Source organism: Bubalus kerabau, chromosome 23, assembly GCF_029407905.1.
Source record: "Bubalus kerabau isolate K-KA32 ecotype Philippines breed swamp buffalo chromosome 23, PCC_UOA_SB_1v2, whole genome shotgun sequence".
NCBI classification, from domain to species: Eukaryota; Metazoa; Chordata; class Mammalia; order Artiodactyla; family Bovidae; genus Bubalus; species Bubalus kerabau.
The window spans coordinates 29,398,129-29,416,544 of NC_073646.1; the positions used below are offsets into that span (position 1 = coordinate 29,398,129).

General features: G+C 39.8%; 2 protein-coding genes across 10 annotated transcripts in view; one reads left to right on the forward strand and one right to left on the reverse strand.

Annotated features, from left to right (window-relative positions):
- The window catches only part of LOC129638074 (S-adenosyl-L-methionine-dependent tRNA 4-demethylwyosine synthase TYW1), a 146,303-nt gene that overhangs the window by 88,082 nt on the left and 39,805 nt on the right, over positions 1–18,416 (forward strand). Inside the window, exon 14 of one of the 9 annotated variants that reach the window (XM_055562583.1) lies at positions 100–1,291. The exons of the other annotated variants lie outside the window; for them this stretch is intronic. Coding sequence (XP_055418558.1) covers positions 100–129 — 30 coding nt within the window. The 3' untranslated portion in view covers positions 130–1,291. Of the gene's footprint in view, positions 1–99; positions 1,292–18,416 lie in introns of those variants that run through there. 9 annotated transcript variants of the gene reach the window in all.
- Positions 3,814–4,851, reverse strand: LOC129638075 (Y-box-binding protein 1-like). Its single transcript, XM_055562591.1, has one exon. The coding sequence runs from the start codon at positions 4,849–4,851 to the stop codon at positions 3,868–3,870; it is 984 nt and encodes a 327-aa protein (XP_055418566.1). The 3' UTR covers positions 3,814–3,867.

The window sequence follows — 18,416 nt, forward strand, 5'->3', positions numbered from 1 at the left end:
ATAAAAATATAAATATGCTTTTTTAAGTTTTGCCAGTCTGATGTATATGACTTGATATTTACCAAGACTTGTGGTTTTATTTTCCATTTCTCTCATTAGTGGTTGAATATGTGGAGTGCCCTCTACTGAACGCAGACTTGGCTCTAACCCTGGTCTCCTTGCTCGAGTGGGCCAGCGCTGCAGCATGTGTTTAAGGTGGTGAAGGGTGGGAGAGGTTATTATCTGGATAGTTGGATGCTTCTGCAGTAGTGAACTCCTTCACTGTTTAAAGTCCATCCTGATATTCAACATCGATAGTACAACCTAGCTAATACATGCATGGCCTGCTGTGCTCTGGGGCCACAATGCTCGCGTTTGAAACTGGATCCACTCCTTAGAGCTCTGTGAGCTCTGAATTTCAATTCCTTTATCTGTAAAATGGGGATAAAGGAACACTTAACCACATAAGCTTGTTTTGAGGATTAAGTGAATTACTGTGAAACGTGCTTACTGGAGTGACCTATAAGACCGAATAAGACTTAATAAATGAAAACTTATTTATACGTCTCCAAAGTGGGTTAATAAGAATTTATAACCTATATGTCATGCTGAGGAATTTATGTCCTCAGTTTTAATATATATATATTCTTTGAAATACAAATTATTCAGCTATTTAAATTTATATCTATTTTGGGTATGAACATTTCAAAGTATTCTGAGTTTATCTGGGGTCTGCTTTGAATGTTTATTCTCAAGACCAGAAATTATGTTTGCTCTGAAACTTGTTTGCTCTGAAACTCTAAGCAGAACTTCATTGAAAGAGGGGGTTCTGAAAGGAATTTTAATACAAATACCTGCAGTCCATTATCTTCCCTGTTGCCTTACTTCATGTGAATTTATCTGCAGATTATTTTTATCTTGAATTTTAAAATGGAACAGATGTTTGTAATACTTGAAGCAAGTGTGTATGGACACATGCATACAGTGTGTGTTTATAGCCATGTGTGTGCATATATATTTTTTGTGGTATCTCCCTATTTACTTACACACACACATATATATAGTATATATAAAATACACATTTTTATATTATATAAAATATGCCTATATACTTTTTGCAGTATCTCCTAATAAAAAATGTAAATCCCAAACATTAGAAACTGTAATGATCACCTTGTAAAAAAAATTCTGTTCCCTCTTAGAACTATCTTCATGAATCATCATTTTGCCTCATGATCTGTTACTGTTAGAGGGATAAAATCCCTTATACTTGCTTTTAGACCTCATAAAATACTGATCAAGCATCTTGTTTCTTTCCTTGAATTTTTCTCAGTTTTATAATGGTGCGTCTTAGGATAAGGATAGTTCTGAAAAAAAAAAAAAAGATTTTTAGGTTAAGTTTTAAAATAAACTTAATAAAGTGAACAGGCTTCCCTAGTGGTCAGCAGTAAAGAATCTGCCTGCCAATACAGGAGACTTGGGTTCGATCCCTGGGTCAGGAAGATCCCCTTGGAGAAGGAAACAGCAGCCTGCTCCCATATTCTTGCCTGGGAAATCCCATGGACAGTGGGGCCTGGAGGGCTGCAGTCCATAGGGTTGCAAAAGAATCAGACACGACTGAGTGACTAAACAACAACATCAATAAAGTGAATAGTTAGTAAAGTTTAAAAAGTACTGACTTTAATGAAAATGCTACTACACAATCATTAAGAAAAAGCCCAATAAAACAATAGGAACAGAAGCCAAAGATTGATGATGTTGTTCAGTTGCTAAGTTGTGTTTGACTTGTTGTGTCTCCATGGACTGCAGCACACCAGGCTTCCCTGTCCTTCACTGTCTCCTAGAGTTTGCTCAGCCTCATGTCCATGAGTCCAAAGACAAAAACCCATAATAGAACATGAACTACAAATGCTTTTAAATGCAAATGAAAATAACAGTGAGGAAACAAGGACTCTCATATATCTCTGGTGAGAATGTAAATTGGTACAACCTCATTTTTGAAGGACACTTTTTTGCTTTCTATGAAAATAAAAAGTACATATGCCTTTTGAGTGAGCAGTTCATACTGAGTAATTTATCCTGAGACATACTTCCATCCACACAAAGTAAACAAAGTGAGATATATACAAGATTATTCATTATGATATTATTTATAGTCACAAATGATTGGAAGCAAACTAAATATTCATCAGTAGAGAGCCAATTGAATAAATTATGGTACATCTATACATTTGAATTCATTTTAACTTGAGTGTCTAGTGGTAGAGGGAGCTCTTTGGCTGTTTTCCTCTTTGTACCTTTTCAGAGTGTTGTGTGTTGTGTTGTGTTGTGTTGTGTTGTGTGTTCTCAGTCATGTCTGACTTGTTGCAACCCTGTGGACTGTAGCCCCCCAGGTTTCTCTGTCCATGGGATTCTCCAGGCTAGAATAGTGGAGTGAGTTGGTATTTCCTTCTCCAGGGGATTTTCCCAATGCAGGGATTGAACCTGTGTCTCTTATATCTCCTGCCTTGGAAGGCAAATTCTTAACTACTGCACCACCTGGGAAGCCCTTTCAGAGTGTTCTTAATTTTAAAAAGGATAACTATCAGAAGCTGCCCCAAGCAGATACCTTTTTCTAGGGAAAAGAATTGTAAAAATTGTTTTATATTCTTCTTTCTAGCAAGTAGTAACAGTCATTATTGAAGCTTGAGTAAAGCAGAGAAGGTGGTATAGAAGCTAAGAAGCCCCTCAGATCAATCAGTCGCTCAGTTGTGTCCGACTCTTCGCGACCCCATGAATCGCAGCACGCCAGGCCTCCCTGTCCATCACCAACTCCTGGAGTTCACCCAGACTCATGTCCATCGAGTCAGTGATGCCATCCAGCCATCTCATCCTCTGTCGTCCCCTTCTCCTCCTGCCCCCAATCCCTCCCAGCATCAGAGTCTTTTCCAATGAGTCAACTCTTCGCATGAGGTGGCCAAAGTACTGGAGTTTCAGCTTTAGCATCATTCCTTCCAAAGAAATCCCAGGGCTGATCTCCTTCAGAATGGACTGGTTGGATCTCCTTGCAGTCCAGGGGACTCTCATGAGTCTTCTCCAACACCACAGTTCCAAAGCACTAATTCTTTGGTGCTCAGCCTTCTTCACAGTCCAACTCTCACATCCATATATGACCACTGGAAAAACCATAGCCTTGACTAGACGAACCTTTGTTGGCAAAGTAATGTCTCTGCTTTTGAATATGCTATCTAGGTTGGTCATAACTTTCCTTCCAAAGAGTAAGCGTCTTTTAATTTCATGGCTGCAGTCACCATCTGTAGTGATTTTGGAGCCCAGAAGAATAAAGTCTGACACTGTTTCCACTGTTTCCCCATCTATTTCCCATGAAGTGGTGGGACCGGATGCCATGATCTTCGTTTTCTGAATGTTGAGCTTTAAGCCAACTTTTTCACTCTCCACTTTCACTTTCTTTTTTTTTTTTTTGTTTGACAATTATTTAAGACCTTTATTAACAGGTGCTTGCAGTTTGTTGACTTTTTTTTTTTGAAAAAATCAAGCTGTAAACTTTTATTACAAATTAAAAATGAGGTTCTTAAAAATCTCAACTTGACCAGATATGAAACAATTTAAAAACCTTTAAAGGTGTATTGAGAAAAAACAGGCTTTTTTTTTTTTTTAAAAAAACACGTTTGTCATTACCAAAAAGAGACGTCTTTAGGTAAAAATAATAAAAACCCCATGCTGCATAGATAATGCAGATAGTTCTAGTTATCTGGTCAACAGGCAAAAAGCAAGCACTTAAGGTCTTCAGCTCCAATCTTTTGTTCATTTCTTATTGCTGGAATTTCATATTCATTTCTTCTTGTTGGATGACTAAACCGGATGATGGTAGAGATGGTAAGCCGGCATTTACTCAGCCCCGCCCTGCTCAGCCTCGGGAGCGGACGAATTCTCAGCTGGTGGATCGGCTGCTTTTGTCTCTTTGCCATCTTGTGGTTTAGGGTTTTCTGGGCGTCTGCATCGGTAATTGAAGTTGCGGCGGTACCGACGTTGAGGTGGCTGCTGACCTTGGGTCTCATCTCCTTGGTTTTCCTTATCTTCTTCATTGCCGTCCTCTCTGGGCTGTCTTTGGCGAGGAGGGCCCCTGCGGAATCGTGGTCTGTAGCCCCGATACATATTCTGTCTCACTGGTCTACCTTGCTCTCCTTCACCCTGGTTGTCAGCACCCTCCATCACTTCTCCCTGCACAGGAGGGTTGGAGTACTGTGGTCGACGCCCGTAGGGTCTCCGCATGTAGTAAGGTGGGAACCTCCGCCTGCGGTAGGGCCGGCGCTGTTGGGCCTGGCCTTCGGGAGCGCTCTCCGATCCCTCATTCTTTTCCCCACTCTCACTATTCTGGTAGTTCTGCTGGTAATTGCGTGGAGGACCCCTGCGACGTGGATAGCGTCTATAATGGTTACGGTCTGCTGCGTATTTACTGCCTTGCACTGGAACTCCACCAGGGCCTGTAACATTTGCTGCCTCCGCACCCTTTTCTCCTTCAACAACATCAAACTCCACAGTCTCTCCATCTCCTACACTGCGAAGGTACTTCCTGGGGTTATTCTTCTTTATGGCAGTCTGGTGTACAAATACATCTTCCTTGGTGTCATTCCTGTTGATGAAACCATATCCGTTTCTTACATTGAACCATTTTACTGTTCCCAAAACCTTCGTTGCGATGACCTTCTTGTCCCCGCCGGCAGGCGCCGCCGATGTGAGGCCGCCCGGGCCGCCGCTCCCTGCGCCGCTGCCAGTCATGCCGGGCTTGCTGTCGGCAGCGCTGAGGGCGGGGGCCGCGGAGGGGGGGGGGGGGGCCGCGGGCGGCTGCTGGGTCTCGGCCTCGCTGCTCATAGTTGCGGTGATGGTGACTGGGGCCGGCTGCGGCGGTGGGGCTGCTCAGGGCTCTCTGGGGTCCGCTCTCCGCTCCCGCTAACGATCGAACTCCACTTTCACTTTCATCAAGAGGCTTTTGAGTTCCTCTTCACCTTCTGCCATAAGGGTGGTGTCATCTGCATATCTGAGGTTATTGATATTTCTGCCGGCAATCTTGATTCCAGCTTGTGTTTCTTCCAGTCCAGCGTTTCTCGTGATGTACTCTGCATATAAGTTAAATAAGCAGGGTGACAATATACAGCCTTGACGAACTCCTTTTCCTATTTGGAACCAGTCTGTTGTTCCATGTCCAGTTCTAACTGTTGCTTCCTGACCTGCATACAAATTTCTCAAGAGGCAGATCAGGTGTTCTGGTATTCCCATCTCTTTCAGAATTTTCCACAGTTTATTGTGATCCACACAGTCAAAGGCTTTGGCATAGTCAATAAAGCAGAAATAGATGTTTTTCTGGAACTCTCTTGCTTTTTCCGTGATCCAGCGGATGTTGGCAATTTGATCTCTGGTTCCTCTGCCTTTTCTAAAACCAGCTTGAACATCAGGAAGTTCACGGTTCACATATTGCTGAAGCCTGGCTTGGAGAATTTTGAGCATTACTTTACTAGCGTGTGAGATGAGTGCAATTGTGCGGTAGTTTGAGCATTCTTTGGCATTGCCTTTCTTTGGGATTGGAATGAAAACTGACCTTTTCCAGTCCTGTGGCCACTACTGAGTTTTCCAAATTTGCTGGCATATTGAGTGCAGCACTTTCATAGCATCATCTTTCAGGATTTGGAATAGCTCAACTGGAATTCTATCACCTCCACTAGCTTTGTTCGTAGTGATGCTTTCTAAGGCCCACTTGACTTCACATTCCAGGATGTCTGGCTCTAGGTCAGTGATCACACCATCGTGATTATCTGGGTCGTGAAGATCTTTTTTGTACAGTTCTTCTGTGTATTTTTGCCATCTCTTCTTAATATCTTCTGCTTCTGTTAGGTCCATACCATTTCTGTCCTTTATCAAGCTCATCTGTGCATGAAATGTTCCTTTGGTATCTCTGATTTTCTTGAAGTGATCCCTAGTCTTTCCCATTCTGTTGTTTTCCTCTATCTCTTTGCATTGCAGAGAACAAAAATTTGATTGAAGTCAGATCATAGTGAGTTACAGAAAGTGGGTATGTTAATTGTCTCATGTACAAACATTTTCACTTTGAGCTCTTATTTCATCAACATCACACACATTTGTTTTTCCTAAATATTCTAACCAGCACATAATATAATTTCCCAAGACTTAACACTAGTAATTAGTCATCTTAAACATATTATTTGATCATCATTTGATATAATGTTTACTAAAGAGCATTGACTTTGCTTTCATGCTCCATCTCCTCTTATTTTTGTGTGTGTGTTTTCCACCCTTTAGAAGCTTTCAGGCAGTGATTGTAGTTAGTGTTTTGTCAAAGTGTTTGATTAGAACTTCATGGGGGATCTTTCTAGTTCTTGGAAAGTAAGCATAGTGGACATATGTGACTCCACTGTGGCACTGTACCAACTCTGTGACCTCGGTGAAGCCACTCAACCTCTGTAAAGCCTTTGCCCTCTCACCAGTTCAGCAGCATTAAAACAGTCTGACTCAACCAGATTGAGTTGAGGGGTTAATGATATAAGACAAGTAAAATTCTTAGTACATTGCTTGGCACGTGGGCTCAGTAATGTTAATGGTATAGATGATTAATAAAATTAGTTCTAATCTAAGGAGTGATCCTTTGCCTCTTGGAATAATTTTTGGTTACAAATTGATTCTTAACACTTGGGAGAGTTTGTTTTTACTGCATTCATTTCAGCCAGCTCTCACTTGGAGCTTAGTATGTTTCAAGTCCTGTGCAAGGCCCCGGGTATAATTATATCTAGGATGTGGTCCAAGCCCTAGGGGAATCACAGTCTTCTGGGGACAAATACAAGCATACCTCGCTTCACTGCACTTCACTTTGTTGCGCTTTGCAGATATTGTGTTTTTTTACAAGTTGAAGGTTTGTGGCAACCCTGTGTCAAGCCAGTCTATCAGCCAGTCTATTGGCAGCGTTTTTTCAACAGCATTTGCTCACTTTATGCTTCTTTGTCACATTTTGGTAACTCTGGCAAAGTTTCATATTTTTTCATTACTAGTGTATTTGTTATGGTGATCTGTGATCAGTTATCTTTGATGTTACTACTACAGCTACCTGAAAACTCACATGATAGCATTTTTTAACAATGAAGTACTTTTTTAATAAAGATATGTACATTTTTTTAAGCCATGATACTGTGCACAATTAATAGACTATAGTATTGTGTAAACATGACTCTTCTATGCAGTGAGAAACCAAAGAATTCATGAGACTCACTTTTTTGTGATATTAGCTTTATTGCAATGGTCTGGAACGAGCCGGCAGTACCTCTGAGGTCTGCCTTTAGGCACAGGGAGAATTTCAGCACGTGGAGACAAGTGCTGGAGAAGGAGTATGCACAGGGTTAGGAGAGACACTGGGATCAGAGTTGGGAAGGATCTGTATTATTCAAAATATAAGAAATGGTCAGGGGGCTTCCCTGGTGGCTCAGTGGTGAAGAATCTGCCTGCCAATTCAGGAGACTGGGTTCGATCCCTGGTCTGGGATGATTGTGCCTGCCTCGGAGCAACTAAGCCCGTGTGCCACAGCTGTTGAGGCTGTGCTCTAGAGTCTAGGAACTGCATCTGTTCAGCCCACGAGCTGAAACTGCTGAAATCTTCGCGCCCTAGAGCCTGTGCTCCACAAGAGAAGCCACTGCAAGGAGAAGCCTGCGCACTGTGCCCCACAAGCCACAACTAGAGAAAAGCCCTCGCAGCAACAAAGACCCAGCACAGCCCAAAATACATAAAGTTACTACAAAAAAATTAGCCTTAAAGATCTAGTCCTCCACAGGTTAATAATGCCTAGCCCATCAACAGAGTTTTAAAAAATCTGTTAAAGTAATTCTGTGATTCTAAAAACACTCGATATGTCATTTAACTGAAGCTGGAAAAGTATATACTAATGAGATACTTTTTTTGACTTACATTGAACAAAAACATTATTAAGAGTTGTAAAATTATGCAGGCATGGGTGACAAAAATTTGCTATAATTTTATATGTCATGAATGTAACAGTGGATAATTTATCCAGTAGAAGTTTCGAGATCTTGATGGCCTAAACCTTACCAGGTCCGTCCACTGAGTAGTATCAGTTTTGGGTGGATGACCTTCATGGCACAAGGTTTTTTTTCCCCCATTTGAGGAACTATCTTTTACATGAAGCTCACTGTGTATTAAGGTCAGCCCCAGGTAGGCTGTGGCTTGACTAATAGTGAATAATACTGACATGCTATAGCTCAAAAAATGAGAAATGATTTTAAAGATCTAGTTATCCACAAGTTAAGAGGGTTTTATCCACCCTTTGACCTTCGGTTCGTATTATCAGATCCACTGAAGGATATAAGCAGAGACATCTCTTCTAAATACAGGCACACCCTGCAGACCATCTCCCTGTCAGTTGTTGGTTTCCATCTCTTTGTTTCTGATACCCAAACACGTACAGTGTATATATTTTTCAGTACAGTGTTTTAAATTGATATTTACAAGGGCAATGATGGCAATGTACTCAGTTGTGTCTGACTCTTTTCTGACTCCATGGACTGTAGCCCACCAGACTTCTCTGTCTGTGGGATTTTCCAGGCAAGAGTACTGGAGTAGGTTGCCATTTCCTCCTCTAGCGGATCTTCCTGATACAAGGATAGAACCTGCATTTCCTCCTTTGCCAGCAGATTCTTGACTGCTGAGCCACTGGGGAAGCCCTTACAAGGGCAAAATTTATACTTATTTTGCAAAATGTAATACAGCATTTAAAGCAAAATGATATGCAAGGCAAGTCTCGGATGATGTCCCAAGTACAATTGGTAAATCATCAGAGTCAGGTGTAGGTGATGGGAAAGCTCATCACGTGAGCCGAGGGGTACCAGCATGGAGGGAGGCCCTTACTGAACAGTTGCTGTTTACCTTGTTTGTCTTCCATTGTTAAATCGAGAAGTAGTGTTTTACACATTTTACAGGCTAACATAATAGATGTTACATTTGTGGGCATTTTACCCTCTTTTAGTTTCATTTTAAGAAAGTCTTTGGAGGTTCTGAGCTGATCTGTAACACATTTTAATTTTTCCCATTTAAAATAATGGGAAATATGCTTCACTTAGCATTTTTATGCATGCTTTTAGATTCCAGGAACAGATTACTGCTCTTAGCTGGGAGATGCCTGTGTTACTGTAGTTCCATCCTTTTTAATTAATTAGTGATTGTGATTCTTGAGATATATTGGGTGTGTGTTTCCCGTGGCCATTTTTTTCTCTGAATGTCTTTCTGCTGCCCAATATATTTTAAATTGCATTTTCAAATTTACAGTTTTCAGGGAAGCACAGTTTATGTTCTTTTTTTGTTATCCTTATAGTTCTTATTTAGGCATAAGTTTGACTTTTTGGTAGCATAGCATAATCATACTCTATGTATAACTTTATCTCCTTTTCAGCTTAAATATTTTTCTGTGCTATGATATAATCTTATTCTACTATTCACTGATATTGATGGATCGCCTTCCTCTAATATTTATCAGTTTTCCCTTGTATTTTTATTTTTATGATGGTTCCTTCTTATGTGTGCATAAAATTTAATATAATGGATCATAAACAAATGTTTAAAAGATATAAACTGCACAAACTGCATTCAGTCATTCATTCAGCGGTATATATTTTGCTAAATATTTTATAAGAATTCTTCTCGACACTGGGGATCAGTGAATAAGACACACAAGGCTCCTGTTCTCTGTTAGGAGAGAAAGAGAGAAAACAAATGAATTAAAAAATTTTGCCATTCATAGGCCACCAAACATAATGTGGTAAGAACAAAAGTTTAAATGAACAAGGCTCAATCACTTGATAATTCATAGAGTAACTTTTAATTTTCATTAGATGAAAGGAAATCAAGACTAGAATTTCACATATTTGTAGACTAGAGGAAGTCAGAATACTGCATGACAATATCCAGAATTGAACCAAAGATGAATTATGTCACTTGGGATTCAGATTACCTATGTATAACAGATACCCCCAAATAGTGAGTGAGATAATCAAGTTAGAAATCCTTTTTTTTTCCTCATGTTACAGAAACTCAAATAAAGGTGAACCAAGAGCTGATACAGCTTCCCTGGAGACTCAGGTGGTAAAGAATCCGCCTGCAGTGCTGGAGACATGGGTTCCATCCCTGGGTTGGGAAGATCCCCTGAGAAGGAAATGGCAACCCACTCCAGTATTCTTGCCTGGGAAATCCCATGGACAGAGGAGCCTGGTGGGCTACAGTCCATGGGGTCACAGGAGTCAGACACAACTTACTAACTAAACCATCACCAAGAACTGAAGCAGTGGCTGTGAGATAGTGGAAAAGAATATATACTGGGTTTTGTCTTCACTTTCTGGCATTGATCTCCTGAAACTTGTGTAATTTCCTAAGTGATAAGAGCAGCTGTTATTCTAATATTGGTTTTTGACCCTGGTTCTTGACGCAGAATCCCTAAATCCCTTGGAATTTCATGGATGTCTTTTGTTCTCATGAGGTGGCTTTTGATGGGCTTGTGGATGGAAACTGATCACTAGAAAGACCAAGTCAAACTTAGAAGCTTGGAACTTTCACCCTATACCATATCTTGTAGGAAGGAGAGAGGGGTTATAAATTAATGATCGATCATGCCTATGTGATGAAGCCTCTATAAACATCCCAAAGGCACAGGGTTCAGGGAGCTTCTGGGTTATTGAAACCATGGAGGTGCTGAGACAGCAGTGCCTGGTAAGCATGCAGACTCCTCACCCCTTCCCACTTATCTGGCCCTACTCAGCTATCCCTCTGCAGGTCATCTGTATTCTCCATCTTATCCTTTTATAATAAACTGGCATATAGTAAGTAAATTGTTTTCCTTAGTTCTGTGAATTGTTCTAGAAAATTAATTGAACTTGAAGAGGTTGTGGGAATCGCCAGTTTATAACTTATTGGTCAGAAGTACAGGTAACAACCCTAATTTGCACTTAGGGTCTGAAGTATGGTTGGGGCAGTCTGGAGGGCATGAGCCCTTAACCCTGGGGATCTGATGCCGTCTCCAGGTAGATAGTGTCAGAATTGAGTTGAATTGGAGGATCCTCAGATGGTGTCATATTCTTGCTTGATATGGGAGAAAACCCCACTCCTCTGGTGTCAGAAGTGTTGTGAATACGGTAGTGGTGTGAAAGTAAAGGAGAAACATGGGAAAGAGTGTGAGTTTTTCATTTTCAGTATTTTCACGGTGTTTTCAGAGACCCAGGTTCCTGTCTGACATTCAACATATGACTCCCATTCTGAAGTTTACTTCATGGTCCAAAATGCTTGCTAGAGCTCCAGCCATCATGTTGCCCTTCCAGTCTTCATTTTGAGCAGGCAGTACAAGGATAGGTATTAGAAGAGCAGAACTTCTTTTTAAGATAATTTGTATACCTCTTTCTTTTACATCTTTTTGGCCTGAACTTAGTCCCTTGACTACATCCTGCTAAGGGAGGCTGGAAAATGTAATCTTTTAGCTGAGAATACTGTTGTCCCCAAGTAGTTCAGACATTATGCTTATAAGGAAGAAAGGGGAATGAGTTTTGGTAGGAGACTAGCAATCTACATCAATGAACTAAGCATTAAGTTCAAATGTTAAGCAAATAGCAATAAAATAAGGCTATTAGGAAGAAAGAAATAATCAAGGTAAAAAAAGATCAATTAATTTGAGGGTAACCCCCCCCCAAATATTGGTCATATGGAATGTAATTGATGCTCATCATCAAAGTAACCTTAATGGTTTTTCTTTTTTTTTTTTTTTTAATTTTATTTTTAAACTTTACATAATTGTATTAGTTTTGCCAAATATCAAAATGAATGCGCCACAGGTATACATGTGTTCCCCATCCTGAACCCTCCTCCCTCCTCCCTCCCCATTCCATCCCTCTGGGTCGTCCCAGTACACCAGCCCCAAGCAGGCAGATTGTATAGCATTTCTAAAGACAGAAAACAGAAGACAGAAAAGGAGACAGAAGAAGGATTTAGGGTTTGTTTCGGGGTGTTACTTGTTTGAAGTGAGGAAGCCTGAGCATGAACCTGTAGGTAGAAAGGAAAATGTGTGAGAGAAGGTTGATCTTTATGTACCTCTCAGGGAGAGGTATGTTTTATTTCTAATTTCTGAACTAATACTTTTATCAGTGTCAAGAGGTATGTTTTATTTCTAATTTCTAGACTAATACTTTTATCACTGTCTCAAGAACACATATATTCTTGTGATATATATGTTAACATTCACTCAACACGTGTTTTTAAAAAGATTTAAAAAAAAGTTAGTCCTAGACAAGTTAGAACTGAGGTCACTTAACCAGGGTTCATTTGCAAGGGATGTATATTTGTCCTAATGTACATAGATAAAGGATTTTCTTCTGACAAAGGGCTAGAGAGGGACACCCAGGTGGTTTGAACAGACATTTTCAAAAAGAACCACTACCTTCAATTTGGTTTTGGTGATATTTGCTTTGACATTTCAAATAGCATTAAAGGAAAATGTTCATGTTTATCAAAAGTGGTTTGGGGTTAAATGTGATTGAGATCCGCTGCCACAAATGAAAGAATTCACCAGTTTCCCCCTCCCCTTCGCCCATCACTAAAAGACCAGTAAGCATTTTTTCCTGCAACTGCATGGATTTCATACTCTTTAATGTATTCCAAATGGAATCATTTAAGGCCATTCATCAAGCTTAGCTATTGTTATTTTGGACATTAGAATTGGACCTTTTCATGAGAATCATTGTATTTGATTTATGAAAAGAGTGTGGAGAAAAGGGATGTTAAAAAAATGGGCAGTAGCTAATTTCTTTTGCTTATTGAAACCAGAAAGAAGGAAGCACGTTGGACATTTGAAGATCCTTATTAGTGTATTTGCAAAGTGAAGATAATGGAGCCTGAGTTCTGTTTGACTTATGGCAACATGAAGGTAATTTGCTTCTTTGCTGTGGCCCAGGAGCTAGTATTTATGGCAGAAACTCATTTGCCACATCATAGGAGTAAAAAATTATGCCATTAATTCCTTCATAGTCTGAGATATTGGATTGAAATAAATACCATTTATATGTAGCACCTTTACGTCCTCCAGCCACACAGTGGGAGAAGAAAAAAACGATGTTTTGCCAATGACAAGTTAGAAATGTTAAAAATCATGTAAATAGAATTTGAGAAACCTTTGGAATTTATTAGCTTTATTTCCACAAGGTTTAGAGTCTTTCTGATGGTGTATCTTCTAGCTTTGGAGTTTGTGAAACAGACCAAAAAAAACCAAATCAAAAAGGAGATACGTCATTCATCTTCTTGCTGATTCATGAAGATGTCAGGAGACCCTGACCTGGTCCAGTGATTGAAGAGAGCTTCCATTTTATATTACCACAAAGAAAGTTTCTGGTTTTTTGTTTTTCTCTTCCTGGTTCATGCTGGAAAATTGTCATCTTTTGACTGTATGTACTTTGAAAATATCTGGTAGATGCTGGAAAATCCTTCAGTTGTAGTTCTATTTGTATAATTATAACCCATTACAATTCAACTACATCTTCCCCAGGGGAAAAGCAGTGATTATTTTTTAGACTCCTGGTCACCAGTTTCTAGGAGTGGTAGGATGTAGAGACTGAGGACAGGAATAGGAGAATGGATGGAGACCATCTTATTTTCCAGAACTTACTCCTCATCATCTCTAAGGGGGAGCTAGGATACACAGACCACCTCCTGCCCATTTTTTAAAGATGGTTACATTTAATGGAGCTCTGTTTTGAATACAGTGGTTTCTTGACCAAAAGTCAATTTTATGTCCTAAAAAAATTCATGCACTAGGAAAAGGCACTTTTGAAGAATTTAGCACTTAAAGGAAAATTTAGATTGAAGCTGGGAATTAGAGTGAATCAGTGAAATCCCTTCTAAGTACTGTGTTCATTAAATAGAAGGACAAAGGAAATCATATTGAATACAGTGAATGTTAATAACATTTTACAAATCTTTAATTAGTATTGGGTAGTGTTCAGCTAATTTTTACTTCTCTGTTCCTTGTTTGCAATAACATTTCAGACTCCTCTACAGCAACCACATGGTAATTGCAAATTTGTTTGTGTTTGTGTGTAGTAAATGAAGGATTTGTTTTTTCTTTCCTCTCTGACCCATGACTAAATTGACTTAACTTCCACTGTAGGTCAAAAACCCAGAGAATTTGATGCTTGAAATGAAAAGCCTGGGGATAAATTTTATTTAACCTATTTAGTTTACCATATTTTAAAATATCTTCCTCAACACATAGAGTTAACTACCTGTGGTGCCACCCATAGTAACTTTACACCAGACCTCACCAGAATTTAGTGAAATTGAAGGCAGGCGGGGAAGGGGACAACAGGAGGATGAGATGGTTGGATGGCATCACCGACTTGATGGCCATGAGGTTGAGCAAGCTCTGGGAGTTGGTGATGGACAGGGAAGCCTGGCGCGCTGCAGTCCATGGGGTCACAGAGAGTCGGACACGACTGAGCGACTGAACTGAACTGAACTGATAGGTTCCAAGATGCAGTTTTATGGCCTGTCTTTGTTTTGTCTTTTTAATTATTGCTCATGACTATAATCCAAAAACCTTCACTGCTCTACTTTTTATTTTCTATCCTTTTTTTGTCTTTCACTAATATCTAGATCCTTTTTTCCCTAACATATCCAGTAGTCGTGATTCAAAATCCCTGTACAAGGGCATTCAAATGTTCACAGCAAAGGGAAATATATACAGGAATAAATCTGCAAGTGGTAGGATTTTACAAACAAGGAACTGGTGATTGACTTACAGACATCATGATATGATCACCACTGGAAGTCTAATGAACATTCATTGTCTCATATGGATACAAAAATTAAATAGAAAAAATATATTTGCCTTGTGATGAGAACTCTTCCGATTTACTCACTTAACAAATTTCATGTGTAACATTCAGCAGTGCTAATTGTATTTATCATTAGCATCATATCCCTAGTACTTACTTATAACTGAACGTTTGTACCGTTTTGGTTTGTTACTATTTTTTGCTTTTGAGATGTTTGTGATTTTCATTGACTCCAAATACTTTTAATTAAAGACTTAATGATCTTTTTCTATATGTATACAGATACACACATAACATATATATGTATGTACATATCTATATTTATTTTTCTAAGTATGCTGTGAGACAGGGCTTCTTTTTCTCCTTTATGGATTATTGATTGGAGCTGCATCATTGTTGAATAATTTATCCTTTACCCCATGATTTGTAATGGCTGCTTGTCGTAATCAAGTTTTCATGTATTCATGGATGTTTCTGAACTTTCTACTCTTATATATATATATTTTTTTTAATCTTGCTCCATTAGCACACTGAGTTACTATAAGATTGTTATTTAGTGCAAAAGACCCCTCTTCTTCAAAATTGTTCTTGCTTATTCTTAGCCCCTTAATACATTTTCATATTTATTTTAGAATCATTTTGTCAGTTTTCACACCTCCCCCCACATACACCCACATACACACATAACTTTCAGATATTGATTGGAATTGCATTGAATTTATAGTTTAATTTGGGAAAATTGCCATCTTTATGAAGTCATGTCTTTGGTTTAAAGTCACTTGTTCTGTCACTTTAATTTTTTTTTTTTTTTGACTGAAATTTATCTTCTAATTGTAGATTCTGTTGGCTGTCTTTGTGAAATGTTACATTTCCACACATCTCTTGGAATTGTTTGCAGGCTCTTCTTGAGTAGGTGGTTGTTTTTGCTCACATGTGCGCTCTAACAGGCGGCTAGGTCCAATTCGTGGTCACGAGGCTGTTTCATTATATATTTTTAGCCATCTTTATCTATTGGATTTTCAGTTTTCATTTCTTCTATGTATCCCTGCAGCAGGGCTGGCTCAAGAGGTGAGCTTAAGGTACCCCTTTGTACATTCATTTATTGGTAAGTTATGCACATTAGATAAGTAAGGGGGTTTTGGATGAAAGACTTAATTTTTGGTATTTTTGTGTCTGTATAGCAAGCACCAAATACCCTTCTTCCAGGCTCTTCTTGCCATCATTCCAGATTCACTTTCTTGTGAGTCACACATGAGGTAAAGTGCTGTACACTCAGTCTCATCTTGTCACTAACAAGCTTTCCAGGGAGGAAGCTTTATAGGCTTGCTTCAAAGACTGAGTCACCTTCTAATGAGTCTGGTTTTGCTTTTTGGTTTTTGTGTGGGTTTTTTTTTTTTTTTGGCGGAGCCAAGCTTAGGTACAGGGAGATTGTTAATGGTAGATTAAAGACAGTCTGAACATCCCTCGACTATAAAAGCATATGCATTTGGACAGTTAATTCCCCAGGAAGGGAGCCTTTACCATTTAACATTTGGGGCTTGAACTTGTGAATTGTCACGAGTAATATTTCTGGAGAAATAGATCTATAGGACTTATTGATTTTAGAGTTGTGTGGTTTCTGGCTGCCCTGTTATTCCTTTCACATTGGCTTTGTCTCAGTGGTTTTGTATTAATAAGATGTGCTTTGGGTATATCCAGATGTCCTTCTCGTTCATCCTCTGCACATTCCCAGTGTTTCTGTCTGTGTCTGCTGCAGGATGATGGAGAGGTGGTTGCCTGAGGGAACTTTGTCAGAGATTTTACTTCTCTGTCAATATCCTCAGACTTTTAAGTCGAAGGGCTGCTTAGGTGACTTCGGTCTGTGTATGCCACCCTGGTGTAGGCCTTCACAAAATCTTCTGCTTATCGATTTGCATAACATTGTTTCTCTGACTTCCGCTTACTCTTATGTAGATAGGCTACCTCTCTCATTTACCTTGTGATAGCGGCCCCATAATTTTGTACTCACACCTTTCTTCCCATAGAAGTCTTCAGTTAAGTTCAGTTCAGTCACTCAGTCGTGTCCAACTCTTTGCGACCCCACGGATTGCAGCATGCCAGGCCTCCCTGTCCATCACCAACTCCCAGAGTTTACTCGAACTCATGTCCATTGAGTTGGTGATGCCATCCAAACATCTCATCCTCTGTTGTCCCCTTCTCCTCCTGCCTTCAATCTTTCCCAGCATCAGGGTCTTTTCCAGTGAGTCAGTTATTCGCATCAGGTGGCCAAAGGATTGGAGTTTCAGCTTCAGCATCAGTCCTTCCAATGAATATTCAGGACTGATTTCCTTTAGGATGGACTGGTTGGATCTCCTTGCGGTCCAGGGGACTCTGAAGAGTCCTCTCCAACACCACAGTTCAAAAACATCAATTCTTCCATGCTCAGCTTTATAGAAATCTTAGCATTTTGTTTATTCTCTTTCATTGTTTTGGTTTCGTCTTGAGCTCTTTACATTCTGTCTCTCTTGGTAATCATCTTTTTTCCCTCTCATTGGTTCTTGTTTCTTCCCTTTTCCTTGCATTCCCATGTTTTATTGATCAATTTCTGTGATTGTGGCTCTCAGGTATCAACTTAAAAAAAAAAGCATAACGTGGGAGTTTTGAGTTAAGTTTTATGTGGAGCAAAACGAGGACTGCAGCTTGGGAGACAGCATTTCAGATAGCTCTGAGAAACTGCTCCAAAGAGATGGGGGGAAGGTAATTATATATGTGATTTTGGTGAAGGGGGAGTACATGCAATCAAGCACGTATTTTTTTTAGAAGGTTTCTGCCAGTCATGAGGAGCAGACATCACCATGAAGGATTTTAGTGCTTTTCTGGATGTGAGGAGGTGCAAGAATTGGGCACATAAAATCGGCTCCTGAAAATAATCAAACTATCGGAAGGCCTGTCATGCCAATTGTTCCCCTAGCACAGAGTGCCTCATTTCTGCTCTCTGCTCTGAACTCCTTTCATAGGGTGTTTAAAATCAGCTGCTGCAGTAGCACATGATTTAATCCTTGTAGAGGTAGATGGCAAGTGCCAATGGCAAGTGTCAGTTTGTAGTTGACACCGGGTACTAGTCGTTTTTACACTGTAAGAACAGTCCTGTTCAAAATGCCAAGAGAGCTTTATTTCTTCCATTCTATTCTAACCTCCAGAAGATGGAAAAACACGGCTCCATATTACTCATTTGCTTTTCCGGTGTGTAAATACTACTGCCTTTTAAAAAAATCCTCTCATGGGGTTTGTTTTTCCCTGCTCTTATTTACGTACAGTTTCTCTTTATACAGCTGCCAGTGCTCTTAGTCTTCTGTGTTTGCATTTTGCACTCCTCAGCTTCCTCTTCTTGCTGTTTTTCAAGAGATGGACTTACAGTTCCCCTTTGACCGTACTTCCAGTATGCAGTACACTCCATGTCTGCCAGTTCCGCATCCTCAGATTCAACCAACTGCAGAGCAAAAACGTTTGGGGAAGACAAAAAATTCCAGAGCGTTTCAAAAAGGAAAACTTAAATTTGCCTTGCGACTGTTTACATCGCAT